The 19195-nt window shown below is 45.5% G+C and overlaps 1 protein-coding gene across 1 annotated transcript in view; it reads right to left on the bottom strand.

Annotated features, from left to right (window-relative positions):
• Positions 1-19195, bottom strand: part of tmeff1b (transmembrane protein with EGF-like and two follistatin-like domains 1b) — a gene marked incomplete at its 5' end in the record, with an annotated part of 30755 nt that overhangs the window by 3841 nt on the left and 7719 nt on the right. Inside the window, 6 exons of the mRNA XM_084326735.1 lie at positions 880-927; positions 8699-8847; positions 11197-11287; positions 15070-15096; positions 15819-15948; positions 18355-18464. Coding sequence (XP_084182861.1) covers positions 880-927; positions 8699-8847; positions 11197-11287; positions 15070-15096; positions 15819-15948; positions 18355-18464 — 555 coding nt within the window. The remainder of the gene's footprint in view (positions 1-879; positions 928-8698; positions 8848-11196; positions 11288-15069; positions 15097-15818; positions 15949-18354; positions 18465-19195) is intronic.

Here is a 19195-nt window from a genome sequence, read left to right on the forward strand (position 1 = left end):
TTTTGAAAGAGCACGGTTGCAGTGTTCCAAAAACCCGGTTGCGTGTGGACGAACAGTGCAACTCCGCACATTAAATCACGGTTACATAAAACCCTGCGTTCGTGTGGACAGGGCCTTAGATATTTAGATACTTACAAACGTACATATTTAGATACTTACATACTTAGATATTTAGATACTTACAAACGTACATATTTAGATACTTACATACTTAGATATTTAGATACTTAGATATTTAGATATATTTAGATACTTACAAACGTACATACTTAGATATTTACATACTTAGATATTTAGATACTTAGATATTTAGATATTTAGATATATTTAGATACTTACAAACGTACATACTTAGATATTTAGATACTTAGATATTTAGATATTTAGATATATTTAGATACTTACAAACGTACATATTTAGATATTTAGATACTTAGATATATTTAGATACTTACAAACGTACATATTTAGATATTTAGATACTTAGATATTTAGATATTTAGATAATTAGATATATTTAGATACTTAGATACTTAGATACTTAGATATTTAGACACTTGGATACTTAGATATTTAGATATTCAGATATTGATTCACTGGAAATAACCTAGATCTTCCAGTACTACTCAATACGTTGCACACTTAAAGGTACAATCTGTAATGTAGCAACCTCTAGCCTAAAGAGCCCTTCTTGGTAACCGCTCTTTGATGTGTGGGTTGGGGTTGAGTCAGGACAGGTGGGGGGGCGGGGGGGGGGGTCTGCTGCTGACCAGAGAGGTCACACCTGGGCAATAGAGGTCACACCTCACTCAGGCTCTGCTAAGAGAGGTCACACAAACAAAAAGATGTAAACAAAGTTAAATGAGTTCAAGCTCTCACCAAAGACATCTGGTTTAATCTTCATGCTCTCTTCTTTCCTCGATTTATCTAAAGCACAAGGCAGAATTCTGTTAGTCAGACCGGGCAGGTTTAATATGTCATTTAATGACATGTAATACCAGATACCATTCAGTATTAAACCGTTTTATACTGATAATGTAATTTAATACCAGATACCATTCAGTATTAAACCGTTTTATACTGATAATGTAATTTAATACCAGATACCTTTCAGTATTAAACCGTTTTATACTGATAATATAATTTAATACCAGATACCATTCAGTATTAAACCGTTTTATACTGATAATATAATTGAATACCAGATACCATTCAGTATTAAACCGTTTTATACTGATAATATAATTGAATACCAGATACCATTCGGTATTAAACCGTTTTATACTGATAATGTAATTTAATACCAGATACCATTCAGTATTAAACCGTTTTATACTGATAATATAATTGAATACCAGATACCATTCAGTATTAAACCGTTTTATACTGATAATATAATTGAATACCAGATACCATTCAGTATTAAACCGTTTTATACTGATAATGTAATTTAATACCAGATACCTTTCAGTATTAAACCGTTTTATACTGATAATATAATTGAATACCAGATACCATTCAGTATTAAACCGTTTTATACTGATAATATAATTGAATACCAGATACCATTCGGTATTAAACCGTTTTATACTGATAATATAATTGAATACCAGATACCATTCGGTATTAAACCGTTTTATACTGATAATGTAATTTAATACCAGATACCTTTCAGTATTAAACCGTTTTATACTGATAATATAATTGAATATCAGATACCATTCAGTATTAAACCGTTTTATACTGATAATATAATTGAATATCAGATACCATTCAGTATTAAACCGTTTTATACTGATAATCTCATTCAATACCAGATACCATTCAGTATTAAACTGTTTTATTATGTATTTATATTTTGTGTGTGTGAGTGATATATTTTGTGTGTGTGAGTGATGTATTTTGTGTTTAGGTGTGTGTGTGTGTGTGTGTGTGTGTGTGTGTGTGTGTGTGTGTGTGCGTGCGTGCGTGCGTGTGTGCGTGCGTGTGTGTGTGTGTGTGTGTGTGTGTGTGTGTGCGTGCGTGCGTGCATGCATGTGTGTGTGAGGCTAGATTTCCAGGCCAGTGGCTGGCGTCTCTATAAACAGTATAATTCTCTCAGACAGCGCCCAGCGTCCATCCCAGCATCGCTCCAGCGGCTAAATGTACGAGCTGAACGTACCGCGCGCCCACTGGGCCCAGAGACAACGGAGTTTAATTAAGGAGCCGTCGATTGTCTTAACCCTTTCACTGCCACACTACAGAAGGCTAACCCTTTACTATCACACTACCGAAAGGGTTAACCTTCTGCAGTGTGGCAGTGAAAGGGTTAAAGGGTTATTTTAAATGCGGTGTGTGTGACGTGGCAATAATCTCTTTATTAATACATTATGTTATTGTTTATAGACCCGCAGTAGCCAGGTTCGCTTAGCAGCAGGCTAATATGTACAGTACTTAATTTTTGTAAAATGTCTAGATATTATTTAGAGTTTATTTATAACCATATCCTGAAGAGTAAGTCCATTAAAGTGACCACATTTTGTCTAGCCCTTCTCATCATCTCCTCCACTCCTGTCTAGCCTTCAGTTCCCCTCCCCCGCCCTCTCTATCTCTCCCTCCTCTGTCTGTCCCTCTGTCTCTTTCTCGCTCTAATTTTAGCAGCTTCCTGTTTCCATATTTGGTCATCTTCCTGTCCCCTACTCGTCATGGTTCATCCAAGTCACCTGTTCAGCCTCCACAGCTGCCTTCCATCAGTTCACATCTACTCTTGTTTTCCATCAGTTCATATCTACTCTGGTTTTCCATCAGTTCATATCTACTCTGGTTTTCCATACAGTCATTGTCTGATCGTAGAGTTTGTACAGAGTTAGTGTTTATTCCTAAAATATTTCCGTAGTAGCTGTCCTGTCAGCTTTCTGCCCCGTTTGTGTGTTTTTGTAGCTGTCCTGTCAGCGCTTTTTGCCTGACTTACGTGTTTTCTCCTATGTGTCTCCTGCCTGCCTAAACCATAGACTTCTGCCCCTGCCTGCTCTACCCCCTCTCACCCTGGACCCCAGCCTGCCCGCTCTACCCCCCTCTCACCCTGGACCCCAGCCTGCTCTACCCCCCTCTCACCCTGGACCCCAGCCTGCTCTACCCCCCTCTCACCCTGGACCCCAGCCTGCCCGCTCTACCCCCCTCTCACCCTGGACCCCAGCCTGCCTGCTCTACCCCCCTCTCACCCTGGACCCCAGCCTGCTCTACCCCCCTCTCACCCTGGACCCCAGCCTGCCTGCTCTACCCCCCTCTCACCCTGGACCCCAGCCTGCTCTACCCCCCTCTCACCCTGGACCCCAGCCTGACTCTACCCCCCTCTCACCCTGGACCCCAGCCTGCCCGCTCTACCCCCCTCTCACCCTGGACCCCTGCCTGCTCTACCCCCCTCTCACCCTGGACCCCTGCCCGCTCTACCCCCCTCACCCTGGACCCCAGCCTGCTCTACCCCCCTCTCACCCTGGACCCCAGCCTGCTCTACCCCCCTCTCACCCTGGACCCCAGCCTGCTCTACCCCCCTCTCACCCTGGACCCCAGCCTGCTCTACCCCCCTCTCACCCTGGACCCCTGCCTGCTCTACCCCCCTCTCACCCTGGACCCCTGCCTGCTCTACCCCCCTCTCACCCTGGACCCCAGCCAGCCTGCCCTACCCCCCTCTCACCCTGGACCCCAGCCCGCTCTACCCCCCTCTCACCCTGGACCCCAGCCTGCTCTACCCCCCTCTCACCCTGGACCCCAGCCTGCTCTACCCCCCTCTCACCCTGGACCCCAGCCTGACTCTACCCCCCTCTCACCCTGGACCCCAGCCTGCTCTACCCCCCTCTCACCCTGGACCCCAGCCTGCTCTACCCCCCTCTCACCCTGGACCCCAGCCTGCTCTACCCCCCTCTCACCCTGGACCCCTGCCTGCTCTACCCCCCTCTCACCCTGGACCCCTGCCTGCTCTACCCCCCTCTAACCAGGACTCAGTTCAGCTCTCTCTCTACCCCCCTCTAACCCTGGACTCAGTTCAGCTCCCTCTCTCTACCCCGCTCCCCTCTAACCCTGGACTCAGTTCAGCCCCCTCTCTACCCCGCTCCCCTCTCACCCAGGACTCAGTTCAGCCCCCTCTCTCTACCTGCTCCCCTCTCACCCAGGACTCAGTTCAGCTCCCTCTCTACCCCGCTCCCCTCTCACCCTGGACTCAGTTCAGCTCCCTCTCTACCCCGCTCCCCTCTCACCCAGGACTCAGTTCAGCTCCCTCTCTACCCCGCTCCCCTCTCACCCAGGACTCAGTTCAGCTCCCTCTCTACCCCGCTCCCCTCTCACCCAGGACTCAGTTCAGCTCCCTCTCTACCTGCTCCCCTCTCACCCAGGACTCAGTTCAGCCCCCTCTCTACCCCGCTCCCCTCTCACCCAGGACTCAGTTCAGCCCCCTCTCTACCCCGCTCCCCTCTCACCCAGGACTCAGTTCAGCCCCCTCTCTACCCCGCTCCCCTCTCACCCAGGACTCAGTTCAGCTCCCTCTCTACCCCGCTCCCCTCTCACCCAGGACTCAGTTCAGCCCCCTCTCTACCCCGCTCCCCTCTAACCCTGCTCCTCTAACCCCTCTCCCCAGTCCAGTCCAGTCCTTCCATTGGCTCCTTGCCCAAGACCCCCCTCAGCCTGGATCACAACAAATGCACCATTGTCTGTGTTTTACCACAGGGGGCTGAATAAGCGAGAATAACCTGCTCCAACACTAATAACACCTCAGGTCAACTATTAGCTCGACACAAATCTGTTTAAAACACAAACCAGCTTCACCGCATTTCATTCTGTCTGTTGTTGTTTCGTCTCAGTACCTGTGAGTGACTTTTAGATGTGTGTGTGTGTGTGTGTGTGTGTGTGTGTGTGTGTGTGTGTGTGTGTGTGTGTGTGTGTGTGTGTGTGTGTGTGTGTGTGTGTGTGTGTGTGTGTGTGTGTGTGTGTGTGTGTGTGTTTGATGTGTGTGATAATATATTGTTAATGTGGCACACAAAGTCGTCAGCAGAAAATTCATGAATTATTTACGTGGCCAGATGTATTGAAGGGTTTTAAACTGAACCGTAGTCAAAATCATATTGAGTTGTTGTTGTTGAATTGAATCGTTCCAGCTCTGATAAATGTAGTGAACATATACAATATGAATGGAGGGTATAAAGGGTTACATACTGTATATAATATGAATAGAATATAAAGGGTTAATACATACTGTATATAATATAAATAGAGTATAAAGGGTATATATGTAGTGTACATACTGTATATAATATAAATAGAGTATAAAGGGTATATACATACTATATAGAATGTGAATAGAGTATAAAGGGTATATAATGTATGTAGTGTACATACTGTATAATATGAATAGAGTATAAAAGGTTAAAGGTTAACTTTCTCAGTGCTTGTATCTGATGGTCCTACTAACACTCAAACTGTGACACAAGACAACCCAGTCAGTTCAGAAACTATGCCTTTAACCCCTTCACTACAAATACACAGACGGTTAACCCTTTCACTGCGACAATACACAGAAGGTTAACCCTTTCACTGCCACACGACAGCAGGTTAACCATTTTACTGCCACACTACAGAAGGTTAACCCTTTACTATCACACTACCGACGGATAACCGTCTGTAGTGTGATAGTAAAGGGTTAATCGTCTGTAGTGTGGTAGTGAAAGAGTTAAAGAAGCTGTTTGGAATTCTGTCTCTGTCACACATTTCACTGTGCAGTCCTTGACTCTTTATTTAATTATTATTATTATTATTATTATTATTATTATTATTAATACATACTGTATAGAATATAAATGGAGATTATAATAACAGGATTAAAACGTCGCAATGGGACCAGCTGGCTGCTCCATGCTGGCCATACTGGGATTGGCCTATATTGTGTGTGTGTGTGTGTTGTGTGTGTGTGTGTGTGTGTGTGTGTGTGTGTGTGTGTGTGTGTGTGTGTGTGTGTGTGTGTGTGTGTGTGTGTGTGTGTGTGTGTGTGTGTGTGTGTGTGTGTGTGTGTGTGTGTGTGTGTGTGTGGTGTGTGTGTGTGTGTGTGTGTGTGGTGTGTGTGGTGTGTGGTGTGTGTGGTGTGTGTGCGTGCGCGCCTAGCGATTGGGGTCAGGTCATCATCCAATATACATGAGCTGAAAACAGTCCCAACTGGTGACCCTCTCCCCCATCCTATTCTCTTCTCCCTCCTCTCCTCTTCTCTCCTATATCCTCCACTCCTCTCCTCTCTCCTCCACTCCTCTCCTATATCCTCCACTCCTCTCCTATATCCTCGACTCCTCTCCTCTCTCCTCCACTCCTCTCCTCTATCCTCCACTCCTCTCCTCTATCCTCCACTCCTCTCCTCTATCCTCCACTCCTCTCCTCTCCTCTATCCTCCACTCCTCTCCTCTCCTCTCCTCTCCTCTCCTCTCCTCTCCTCTCCTCTCCTCTCCTCTCCTCTCCTCTCCTCTCCTCTCCTCTCCTCTCCCCTCCTCTCCTTTGCTCTCCTCTCCTCTCCTCTCCTCTATCCTCCACTCCTCTCCTCTATCCTCCTCTCCTCTCCTCTCCTACGGTTTGATTATGACTCAAAGAAAACATCTAGTCCCCAAGCAGACCATCAGAAGTCTCCTGCCCACCTGAAGAGAGAGGAGTCTTGGTGAGAGGAGCGTCGGTGGAATAAATAAACACCTTCCCTCAGGAGACAGGAACACAGACACACGGTCGCCACTCAACAGACTTTCATTATGAAATGCAACGTTTCGGTCTGGGACCTTCCACCATATCACCTGCCAGAAGAAGGTTCCAGACGGAAGCGTTGCATTTTATAATAAAACTATTGGGGTGCCAGGGTGCCGTGCCAGGGTGGCGCACCACGTACAGCGCTGCGGTGCCACACGGCCGTCCCGGGTTCGACTCCCGGACCCGGCGACCTTTGAACCGAATGTCTTCCCCCGTCTATCCTCCCATACTTCCTCTCTCTCTCTCTACCGGACTGCCCGGTAGCAAAAACCAATAAAAGATCTACCAAATTTATATATATATATATTTTTTTAATAATAATAAAACTATTAACCCTTTCACTACCACACTACAGAAGGTTAACCCTTTCACTACCACACCACAGAAGGTTAACCCTTTCACTACCACACCACAGACGGTTAACCCTTTCACTACCACACCACAGACGGTTAACCCTTTCACTACCACACTACAGAAGGTTAACCCTTTCACTACCACACCACAGACGGTTAACCCTTTCACTACCACACTACAGACGGTTAACCTTTCACTACCACACTACAGACGGTTAACCTTTCACTACCACACGACCACAGACGGTTGTGGTAGTGAAAGGGTTAACCTCATGTATTGTCGCGGTGAAAGGGTTAACCTCATGTATTGTCGCGGTGAAAGGGTTAACCTCATGTATTGTCGCGGTGAAAGGGTTAACCTCATGTATTGTCGCAGTGAAAGGGTTAAAGCAAATGACAACAGTGTGTTACTTCCTGACTCCTCGGTCAACAAGAAAACAAAAAACGTGAAATGTCACAAGAACGATAATATAACAGCGATTACACAAATCCGTCCGTCAGCAGGCTTTCCTGCTCCACTCAAACCGGCTGTGTGTGTTCTCTGTGATCTGGGAGTGGTGGGAGATGAATATCATTTTGTTTTTTATTGCCCCTTGTACACCGATTTGAGGAGGGCTTTGTTTGAGAAAATTCAATTTGTAAATCGGATTTGTTTCGGCCGTCTGAGAGTTGTATGTTGAGTTGTTTTTTTGTTGAGGAGGACATCTTCAGTTTTGCAGGATTTTTGGAGAAAGCGCGGCACTTGAGACAAAACACACTATATCCTATATAATTGTATATGAATTCCTCTTGTTTCTTTGTTTACATACTGTAGGGCTGACCCCTATTAATCGATTAGTCGACTAATCGGTCGAAAGGAGCCATAGTCGACTGGCCAACCTCTTAGTCGAATATAAAAATTTAAATAAAATAATAATATTAATATTTTTTTTTAATATTTTTTTCCAAAAGAAAAGAGGCCTAGAAGCGTGGCTAACGCTAATGGCACGCATACCAGAGGCTAACTGCCTAAGAAAACAGGCACAGAGGCACTGAAAGAGGATTTCACCCGTCTAATGAACACACTAGACTAGACAAATATCAAGATGTATCCATCAGTGGACCATTTGCATGCTTTTGCAGAGGACAAGAAGCCTTCAGTCGACTCCTTCAGACATTAAGCACCCCCCCCCCAGCCCAAATGGAACGATAAAAAAATTAAAATACAAAAAATACAAAATAAAGTTTTAAAATATTATACTTTTTTTTAGTCGACTAACGGCAAATTTTGGCCAATCCTAGTCGACCATCCAAATCCTTAGTCGGGGACAGCCCTATATCCTATATAATTGTATATGAATTCCTCTTGTTTCTTTGTTCACATACATTGCTTACAGCTTTTTATATTACGTTTTATTGTGTTTTCTTTTGTGGCCATCTTGGTCTATATAACTTATTGTCAATGTCAAGTGTACTATTATATACTTATTGTGTATGTGTCTTGTAAGCCCATATGGGCTGGGCATACACCTGTATATGTAAGACACGGAAATAAAAAAAAAATCAAATCAAATCAAAAAACCCAAGCGGCCGTCGTCGACACACTGAGAGACCGTTACCTGGACACCGGCCCACATGTTTGATGTCCATCTTGACCTGTTTGAGACACGAGGCCTCCCTGACATGGCACGGTGTGTCGTAGGTCACGCCGTCTCGACCGCACATCGGGTTGTCGTTCAGGCCGGTACACACGATGTTACACCTGCACCTGGACACAGACACAAACACACACACACACATATTATTCTCCTTGTGGTGACATTCTGTTTACTTACAGTAAATCTATTGCCTCGTGTTGGAGAGCAGTTTCACTAATCTTCACAAACTATATTTTGCAGTGTCATGCTGGTAGTTCAACTAAATAAACATTTGCATAGTGATTGTAGTTGTTCATTCATTTTCCGGATATGTTGTTGTTAGCAAGAATCTTTCTCCCATCCCCCGTCGTTGCTGCCCTACTGTCGGTCTGGGGAGGGTGTAGACCACCACATGTCTCCTCTGTTGGTCTGAGGAGGGTGTAGACTACCACATGTCTCCTCTGTCGGTCTGGGGAGGGTGTAGACTACCACATGTCTCCTCTGTTGGTCTAAGGAGGGTGTAGACTACCACATGTCTCCTCTGTTGGTCTGGGGAGGGTGTAGACTACCACATGTCTCCTCTGTTTGTCTGGGGAGGGTGTAGACTACCACATGTCTCCTCTGTTGGTCTGGGGAGGGTGTAGACTACCACATGTCTCCTCTGTTGGTCTGGGGAGGGTGTAGACTACCACATGTCTCCTCTGTTGGTCTGAGGAGGGTGTAGACTACCACATATCTCCTCTGTCAGTCTGGGGAGGGTGTAGACTACCACATGTCTCCTCTGTTGGTCTGGGGAGGGTGTAGACTACCACGTGTCTCCTCTGTCGGTCTGGGGAGGGTGTAGACTACCACATGTTTCCTCTGTTTGTCTGGGGAGGGTGTAGACTACCACATGTCTCCTCTGTCGGTCTGGGGAGGGTGTAGACTACCACATGTCTCCTCTGTTTGTCTGGGGAGGGTGTAGACTACCACATGTCTCCTCTGTCGGTCTGGGGAGGGTGTAGACTACCACATGTCTCTTCTGTTTGTCTGGGGAGGGTGTAGACTACCACATGTCTCCTCTGTTGGTCTGGGGAGGGTGTAGACCACCACATGTCTCCTCTGTTGGTCTGGGGAGGGTGTAGACCACCACATGTCTCCTCTGTTGGTCTGGGGAGGGTGTAGACTACCACACGTCTCCTCTGTTGGTCTGGGGAGGGTGTAGACTACCACATGTCTCCTCTGTCGGTCTGGGGAGGGTGTAGACTACCACATGTCTCCTCTGTTGGTCTGGGGAGGGTGTAGACTACCACATGTCTTCTCTGTTGGTCTGGGGAGGGTGTGTAGACTACCACATGTCTTCTCTGTTGGTCTGGGGAGGGTGTAGACTACCACATGTCTCCTCTGTTGGTCTGGGGAGGGTGTAGACTTCCATATGTCTCCTCTGTTGGTCTGGGGAGGGTGTAGACTTCACTACCACATGTCTCCTCTGTTTGTCTGGGGAGGGTGTAGACTACCACATGTCTCCTCTGTTTGTCTGGGGAGGGTGTAGACTACCACATGTCTCCTCTGTCGGTCTGGGGAGGGTGTAGACCACCACATGTCTCCTCTGTTTGTCTGGGGAGGGTGTAGACTACCACATGTCTCCTCTGTTGGTCTGGGGAGGGTGTAGACTACCACATGTCTCCTCTGTCGGTCTGGGGAGGGTGTAGACTACCACATGTCTCCTCTGTTGGTCTGGGGAGGGTGTAGACTACCACATGTCTCCTCTGTTTGTCTGGGGAGGGTGTAGACTACCACATGTCTCCTCTGTCGGTCTGGGGAGGGTGTAGACTACCACATGTCTCCTCTGTTTGTCTGGGGAGGGTGTAGACTACCACATGTCTCCTCTGTCGGTCTGGGGAGGGTGTAGACTACCACATGTCTTCTCTGTCGGTCTGGGGAGGGTGTAGACTACCACATGTCTTCTCTGTTGGTCTGGGGAGGGTGTAGACTACCACATGTCTCCTCTGTTGGTCTGGGGAGGGTGTAGACTACCACATGTCTCCTCTGTTGGTCTGGGGAGGGTGTAGACTACCACATGTGGGCCTATATGGATGGGTGTGTGAGTGCCATCGCCTTACGATTGATAACAAACTTGATGGAGCTTTGAACAAACTAGCGAGTCACCGAAAGTAATGAGTGCACGCATGCCATGCCAAATGAAAACTTGAAAACAACAAAAAATATATATATAAATAACAAAAATAACAAAAAAAAGAAGAAGAAGAAAGGAATCGGGGGGTCTAATTCCCATGAACACGCAAGTTCCAGGACCGTGAACAACGGAGAGGGGGGTGTTGTGGGTGAGTGGGATGGGGAGGAGGGGGTGTTGGGTGAGTGGGATGGGGAGGAGGGGGTGTTGGGTGAGTGGGATGGGGAGGAGGGGGTGTTGGGTGAGTGGGATGGGGAGGAGGGGGTGTTGGGTGAGTGGGATGGGGAGGAGGGGGTGTTTGACTCACCCCATATCTTCAGAGTCTTCATCACATTCGGCTCCAAATCTACAGTTTCCACACTTGGGGGCCTTCTTCCCTCGACCAGAGCCCTCCTGGTCTGAACACAAACACGACAACAACACACGGCAGGTCAGATCACTTGGTTTTTAGAACAACCATAAACATGAAACATAAAACATAAAAGAGCATAAAACAAAACTTGAACTATAGAGATGGGTTAAAAAAAATAAAAAATCCTGATTGTAATCGATCTTCTTATGATTGATCCGATATCGATTCATAAAAACCAGAGTTGAGTCTTTTTTTTCTTTTTTTTTTATATTTTTCCTCCTTTTTTCCGTTTTTCTCCCATCCCAATGTTAGTCGTTATGCCAATTCCCAATCCCCTTCCTGGTCGCTGCGCACTCTACCCCCTACAGTCGGTCTGGGAGAGTGGAGACTATCACATGCTTCCTCCGACACATGTGTACCCAGCCCACCGCTTCTTTTCACCTGGCAGCGCGGACTCTCACTGGGAGGGTGTAACGTGTGGAAGGGTCACACTACCTCTCTTAGATCCTTCCCTCGCTGTGCAGGCTCCCCGACCGATCTGTAGGAGTCGCTGTTTACAACGACCAGGACCCACCCTCGCCGGGTTTCCCACCCGCTAACACTGCCAATTGTGTCAGTATGGACGGTCGGCCAACCCGGAGGCACCACAGCTGGATTCGATCCCACTGTCTCTGTGGTGGTAGACAGACGCTTAGTCCGCTGCACTACCCGGCCGCCCCTCAGAGAGATCAGTCTTTTAATATATACAGCTTTTCCCGTGGATGTGTAAAGCGCTCAGTGTTGGGAAAGTTCACTTTCTACATGAACTAGTTCAGTTCATAGTTCATAATTCTAAATGTTTAACTAAAGTTCATGGTTTAAAAAATGAACTCGTTTATAGTTTATAGTTATTTTTTCAATACGTTGCAGCAAGCTATTATTTGTCAAAATGATTGCCACAACCCATATAGAACCACAGACAGCAATCAGAATACTGGCATTTTCCATCACACTGTGATTATTTATCAGTGTTTCCCCTACGATTGCCTACGCGGCGTGCGTAACGAGTCTCTCTCTCCGAGCGCAACACGCACACACCAAAACCTTTCAGTCTGTGTGTGTGCGCCCGTCCCAAATCGGGCACACTTTTGAACAAAGTTATACTGTGATAGAGCGCCGAGAATGAACACGTTCACAATTACGTTCATCTAGCGGAAATACAGTACGTTCAGTTCACGTTCGCCCCAAAATATGAACCAGTTCATGACCGATCGTTCATTGAACGCGTTCAGGTACATCACTGAACCCTGTTGGTCTCGTGTGGTCCGCGCAGAACAAGAAGACATGGACGCAACCGCTCCACTGAAGGCAGCTCCTCCGAGCCAAAAGGAAGGTGTCCGGTTGCATTTCAATTAATAATGATAATTCATTACATTTATATAGCGCTTTTCTCAGACTCAAAGCGCTTTACAACGTCGTAGGGTTAGGGAAATTGCCTCCTTCACCACCACTGGTAGCACCCAACCCTTGGGCTACGCAGGCACAATGACGGCTCAGGAGACAGGGAGTGATATCAGCCAATTAAGGGGAAGGGATGATTAGGTGGCCTTGATGTCAGAGACCTGATTGGGAATTTGGCCAGGAACGTCGGGGAACCCCCCTACTCTTTACGATAGGCGTCCTGGGTTCTTTAACGACCGAATTCAGTCAGGACCTCGGTTTAGCGTCTCATCCGAAGGACGGCACTCGCAGCTGTACAGTGTCCCCCTATCACCGTAACAGGGGCATTGTTACTGACAAGTCCAGAGGTGCTGGACAACAACACCACTTTCTGACTTTTCCAAAATTTCCGATTTAAAAACTATTGAAGACACCCAATTGGAGAATGGTAAATGGCTGCTTTTTTATATAGCAGCTTTTATCCAAAGCGCTTTACAATTTTGTTCCTCACATTTGACCCATTCACTCACACATTCACACACCGACGGCGGAGGCGACCATGCAAGGTGCCGACCTGCTCATTGGGAGCAATTAGGGGTTAAGTGACTTGCTCAAGGACACATCGACACGCTGCCCGGGAGGAGCGGGAATCGAACCGGGAACCTCCGGATTGCCAGACGACTGCTCTACCTCCCGAGCCACTGTCGCCCCCAAAGGTAGGAACAAGGTATAAGGGAGAAGGTATAAGCCCTTAACATCCACTTCTCCATGTCCCCCAAAAATAACAATGCCGTAACTTTCATATGCAAGGACGTCGTACACCCATCACCCATACAGCGCCTCGTTAATATACTAGAACCACGCTACGTTTTACAGACACGCAAACATTTGAGTGAAGCTGCTCCAAAACAGATCACTGATCAGCAGATCTGAGACACAGCGTCGCTCGGACTTGTGATAGCTGTACGTCCAGAGCAACGGATTCCTACCTGGCAATTACCTCTCACTATTTCTACAATGACTGGAAAACTCATGTGTCGTGTTTTACAGAGTAGAGCCATTGAAACCAGCCACATGGTGTATAATCTAGCTGAACTGTTGTCAGAGGGAAACCAGCCACATGGTGTATAATCTAGCTGAACTGTTGTCCGAGGGAAACCAGCCACATGGTGTATAATCTAGCTGAACTGTTGTCAGAGGGAAACCAGCCACATGGCGTATAATCTAGCTGAACTGTTGTCCGAGGGAAACCAGCCACATGGCGTATAATCTGGCTGAACTGTTGTCCGAGGGAAACCAGCCACATGGCGTATAATCTAGCTGAACTGTTGTCCGAGGGAAACCAGCCACATGGCGTATAATCTAGCTGAACTGTTGTCCGAGGGAAACCAGCCACATGGCGTATAATCTAGCTGAACTGTTGTCCGAGGTGTTGGAGCCATTCTGTTGTGTTCTTAGTGTATCTATTATTTATTTACATGTGCTTTCTGCACCTCTGTAGTCATCTACCCCCCCTAGCATCCAGAGGTTGGTCGTGTACATGGAGGGTGGGGGGCGGAGACATGGAGAGTGGGGGGCGGGGACCTTTTGGATCTCAGGTGGCTTAATGAGCAGGAAGAGAAGGCCTAGGCATGGTCAAATTGAGTATTGGAATCGTTCTTTTGATGTTTTGAGATGCTTAAAATAAACCTATAATTTTATTCATTATACCCTGGATCTCATTTTTGATTTTTGATTATTTATTTTTTAATGTGTGTGTTGAAGACACTACCTGGTTTACCAACCAGAAGCCATTACAGTGAGAGTTTACATTAAGACCTAGTGGACAATACTGTGAATACAGTCCGTGCTACAGAATGAATGGCGCTGTTCCGTTTCTATCCGTCATTGTGCCTCTGAACCCAGCGCCGCCCGCTGGAGGAGGTGAGCAGTGTCAGTGATGGAGGACGTCAAGGCTGCCGTTTACAACCACCTGAATTCAAGGTATGCTTCTTCATGGTGTGTGTGTGTGTGTGTGTGTGTGTGTGTGTGTGTGTGTGTGTGTGTGTGTGTGTGTGTGTGGGTGGTAGCCTTGAGTTATGATGGGCAGAAACAAATGCATTCATACATTTTGTTTATAAAATACAAAAGACAATGCAATGGCTCATTTGTAGGGCCCTGTTCCTTGTACACATTGACAGCATTAGTTCTCTGAGAATCTCTTTCATATCCAAGCAAAAATTTGTATTGTAATTGAAATATGACTCTTATCAAATCGATCTTGGGTTGATTTTTCTTCAATTCAGCTCAGTTAATTTCAGTTCAGTTGATTTGATTTCAGTTGAATTCAGTTCAATCAATTCATAGATTTTAGTTGGGATGTGGTTCGGCCAATCACAGCGTGAGGATGAAATGAAGTGTTTGATTTACCTCCATCTCCTGACCCCGAGCTCCCATCTGTGGGAGGAAGAGAGAAACATGAGTATTATTACTACTATTATTATTTACTGTGTGTGTGTGTGTGTGTGTGTGTGTGTGTGTGTGTGTGTGTGCATGTGTAGTAGTAGTAGTAGTAGTAGTAGTAGTAGTAGTAGTAGTAGTAGTAGTAGTAGTAGTAGTAGTAGTAGTAGTAGTAGTAGTAGTAGTAGTAGTAGTAGTAGTAGTAGTAGTAGTAGTAGTAGTAGTAGTAGTAGTAGTAGTAGTAGTATTAGTAGCAGCAGTTTTAGCAGCAGTTTTAGCAGTAGTAGTAGTAGTAGTAGTAGTAGCAGCAGGATTAGTAGCAGCAGTAGTATTAGTATTAGTAGTAGTAGTAGTAGTAGTAGTAGTAGTAGTAGTAGTAGTAGTAGTAGTAGTAGTAGTAGTAGTAGTAGTAGTAGTAGTAGTAGTAGTAGTAGCAGCAGCAGTAGCAGCAGTAGTAGTAGTAGTAGTAGTAGTAGTAGTAGTAGTAGTAGTAGTAGTAGTAGTAGTAGTAGTAGTAGTAGTAGCAGCAGTAGTAGCAGCAGTAGTAGTAGTATTAGTAGCAGCAGTATTAGTAGTAGTAGTAGCAGCAGCAGCAGTGTAATGTGTGTGTTTGTGTTTGTGTGTGTCTCACCAGTATAACAGGCAGTGTAATGTGTGTGTGTGTGTGTGTCTCACCAGTATAACAGGCAGTGTAATGTGTGTGTGTGTGTGTGTCTCACCAGTATAACAGGCCCCCTCAGACACCAGGGTTATCGCTCTCTGTTTCTTGCAGGCTGCTCTGCGGAGGTTGCATTCGTTCTGATATGTGTCTCCATTGGACCCACAGACTGGAATAAACTTCTTATGGCACTGGAATAAACACACACACACAATTTAAATCATTTGAATTTGCAGATGACTCAAGTAAAATAAAAAGTGTCTATTTTATGAAAGTATCATTTGTATACTTTGTATGTATTCAGAAAGTATACTAAAGTTGTGGTAAAGGTTGTATTTAGGATTGACTTAAATATATGTAAATTATATTGGATTATTTTTGCTTACCAAAATAGTACACTTTAAATATGTTTACAAAAGTAAGTAACTTCAATTTGGTAAACATGTCGTTCTTTTGTAAGTGTACTTAGATTACACTATGATAGTCTAATGACTATCATACTAAACATGTGCTTTGAATTAGTACATGAAAGAACATAAGAAGTACCAAAAATACATTGCATATACTGTATACATATATAAGAAATTTACTTTTAGTTTTAACACACTTAATATACTAAACATATACTTTATGTATGGAAGAATATATTAATTTCTTTATATCAATGATCATCTGGAGATGTTCCTAATCATCCATACATGATTAAAGGAACACGCCAACATTTTGTGAAATTAGCTCACGTCTTCTCCAGAGAGAGACAAGGAGATTGATACCAGTTTCCTCTCTGTGCGTTCAGTAGACTGCACGTTAGCCTAGCTTAGCACAATGAATGGAAGCGGACATGGCCTGTTAGCCTAGCCGGGTTGGCCTAGGCAACTAACACCTCTCCCAAAGGCTAACCGGCACTGTCCGCTTCCATTCATTGTGCTAAGCTAGGCTAACATGCCAGATAGCTTTCTACTGAACCAGCGGTTCTCAAACTACGGGTCGCGACCCAAAGTGGGGTCGCGGGTAGGTGACAGTCAGTAAAAAAAAAAAATATATATATATATATATATATATATATATATATATATATGTATATGTGAATTGATAACATAGTGCTGTAATAAAATGTTCTAATAAATACGCATGATCAAGTTCAACAACGTGTGCTTTTATTTTGATATTCCTTAATTCCACGTTGAAATTACGCGATACATTAACCTTTCACTGCAACCGTCTGTAGTGTGATAGTAAAGGGTTAACCTTCTGTGTTGTCGCAGTGAAAGGGTTAACCGTTTGGTAGTGTGGCAGTGAAAGGGTTAAATAAAATGGGGTAGTGTGGCAGTGAAAGGGTTAAATAAAATGGGGTCGCGGTCGCGGTATGAAAAAGTTTGAGAACCCCTGTACTGAACCCACAGAGAGGAAACTGGTATCTATCTTCTTGTCTCTCTCTGGAGAAGACGGTAAGCTGATGTCCCCAAATGTTGGCGTGTTCCTTTAACCCTCCAGTCACCCTAGTAGCAGAAATGGACAGGTTATGGTTATGGTTAGGGTTATGGTAACCCTAGGGCAACCCTAACTCTACCCCCCTAACCCTAACCTAAGAAATGGTTAAAATCCTGAAAATGAATAAATATTCGATATGTATGGTGAGGACTGAAGTTAATAATGATATCCATGAAAGAAAATTGGAACAATACATGAAAAAGATGTGTTTTGACTGAGATCGCAGTTTCGGTCACTAGGGAGACAGCTAGTGGGTTTTTTGAAGGCTGACTGGAGGGTTAAGTCATGGAAGCGGTGCGAACACAACACTAACTCCTGCTCATAGCTCATCAGGAAGGCTTCTAGCTGAAACACGTACACCTATGTTCTAAAGCAGTGTTTCTCAACTGGTGGGTCGCGGGGCCATTTTATGCGGATGTGTATAATATAAAAAAATTAAAAAATTATAAAAAAAAGTATATAGGCTATTTCTTTTTTTTTTGCACTACCTATCTTTGTGAAAGTGGCTTCTCAGCTCTGGTCCAGCTGAAGACAAAGCAGAGGAACAGATTGGACATTGAGCATGACCTCAGAGTTGCTTTGTCTACAATTTTTTTTGTTTATTCCATGTTTTGAAAGATTGCGTATTACTGCAATTTTTTCTTTTTTTTTGCATAAATCATAGTGGTTCAAAATTTTGGGTCGCGACTTAATGACTAAGGAAAATGTTGGGTCCCGAGGCTAGACCAGTTGAGAACCACTGTTCTAAAGGACGGTTCTAAAGGCCGGTTCCTCTGAGCGGACTCACCTGGAACTGGCAGACACGTCTACGTTCTAAAGGCCGGTTCCTCTGAGCGGACTCACCTGGAACTGGCAGACACGTCTACGTTCTAAAGGACGGTTCTAAAGGCCGGTTCCTCTGAGCGGACTCACCTGGAACTGGCCGACACGTCTACGTTCTAAAGGACGGTTCTAAAGGACGGTTCCTCTGAGCGGACTCACGTGGAACTGGCAGACACGTCTACGTTCTAAAGGCCGGTTCCTCTGAGCGGACTCACCTGGAACTGGCAGACACGTCTACGTTCTAAAGGACGGTTCTAAAGGCCGGTTCCTCTGAGCGGACTCACCTGGAACTGGCACACACACTTGATGTCGGCTCCGTTCTCCCGGCAGGTTCCTCCGAAGCGGCAGGTGCCGGTGTCGCACACGCGCAGGTCGCTCTTCTTCTCCGACAGGTCTGGAATAGAGAGACCCCACCCCCCGGTCAGACACACATCACAGACACACACAGTGCTGTAGGACCGGTCAGACACACATCACAGACACACACAGTGCTGTAGGACCGGTCAGACACACATCACAGACACACACAGTGCTGTAGGACCGGTCAGACACACATCACAGACACACACAGTGCTGTAGGACCGGTCAGACACACATCACAGACACACACAGTGCTGTAGGACCGGTCAGACACACATCACAGACACACACAGTGCTGTAGGACCGGTCAGACACACATCACAGACACACATCACAGACACACACAGTGCTGTAGGACCGGTCAGACACACATCACAGACACACACAGTGCTGTAGGACCGGTCAGACACACATCACAGACACACATCACAGACACACACAGTGTTGAAGGACTCGAGACTCGACTTGGGACTTGAGCACCGATGACTCTGACTTGGACTCGAGCCTCGACTGCATTTGGACTCGGAAGGTGCAGACGAGGAATTATCGTTAATTAATAAATATTATTATTAAAATGTTTTGTAATAGGCCCTAATCATTAAGGCATAAGATATTGATGGCTAGTGCATTTGTTTGGCTATTGTGTCACAAAGTAAATAAACTCCCATTGAAACGGTGCCCGCTGTGTCATTTATGTTTTAATGTAGACCTTTCTTTATTTGTATGTCAGCTCTTTGACTGTGGGGTGAACTCAACCTTGATGAC

The sequence above is a fragment of the Notolepis coatsorum genome (genome assembly GCF_963971535.1).
Source record: "Notolepis coatsorum genome assembly, chromosome: 12".
Taxonomy (NCBI): Eukaryota; Metazoa; Chordata; class Actinopteri; order Aulopiformes; family Paralepididae; genus Notolepis; species Notolepis coatsorum.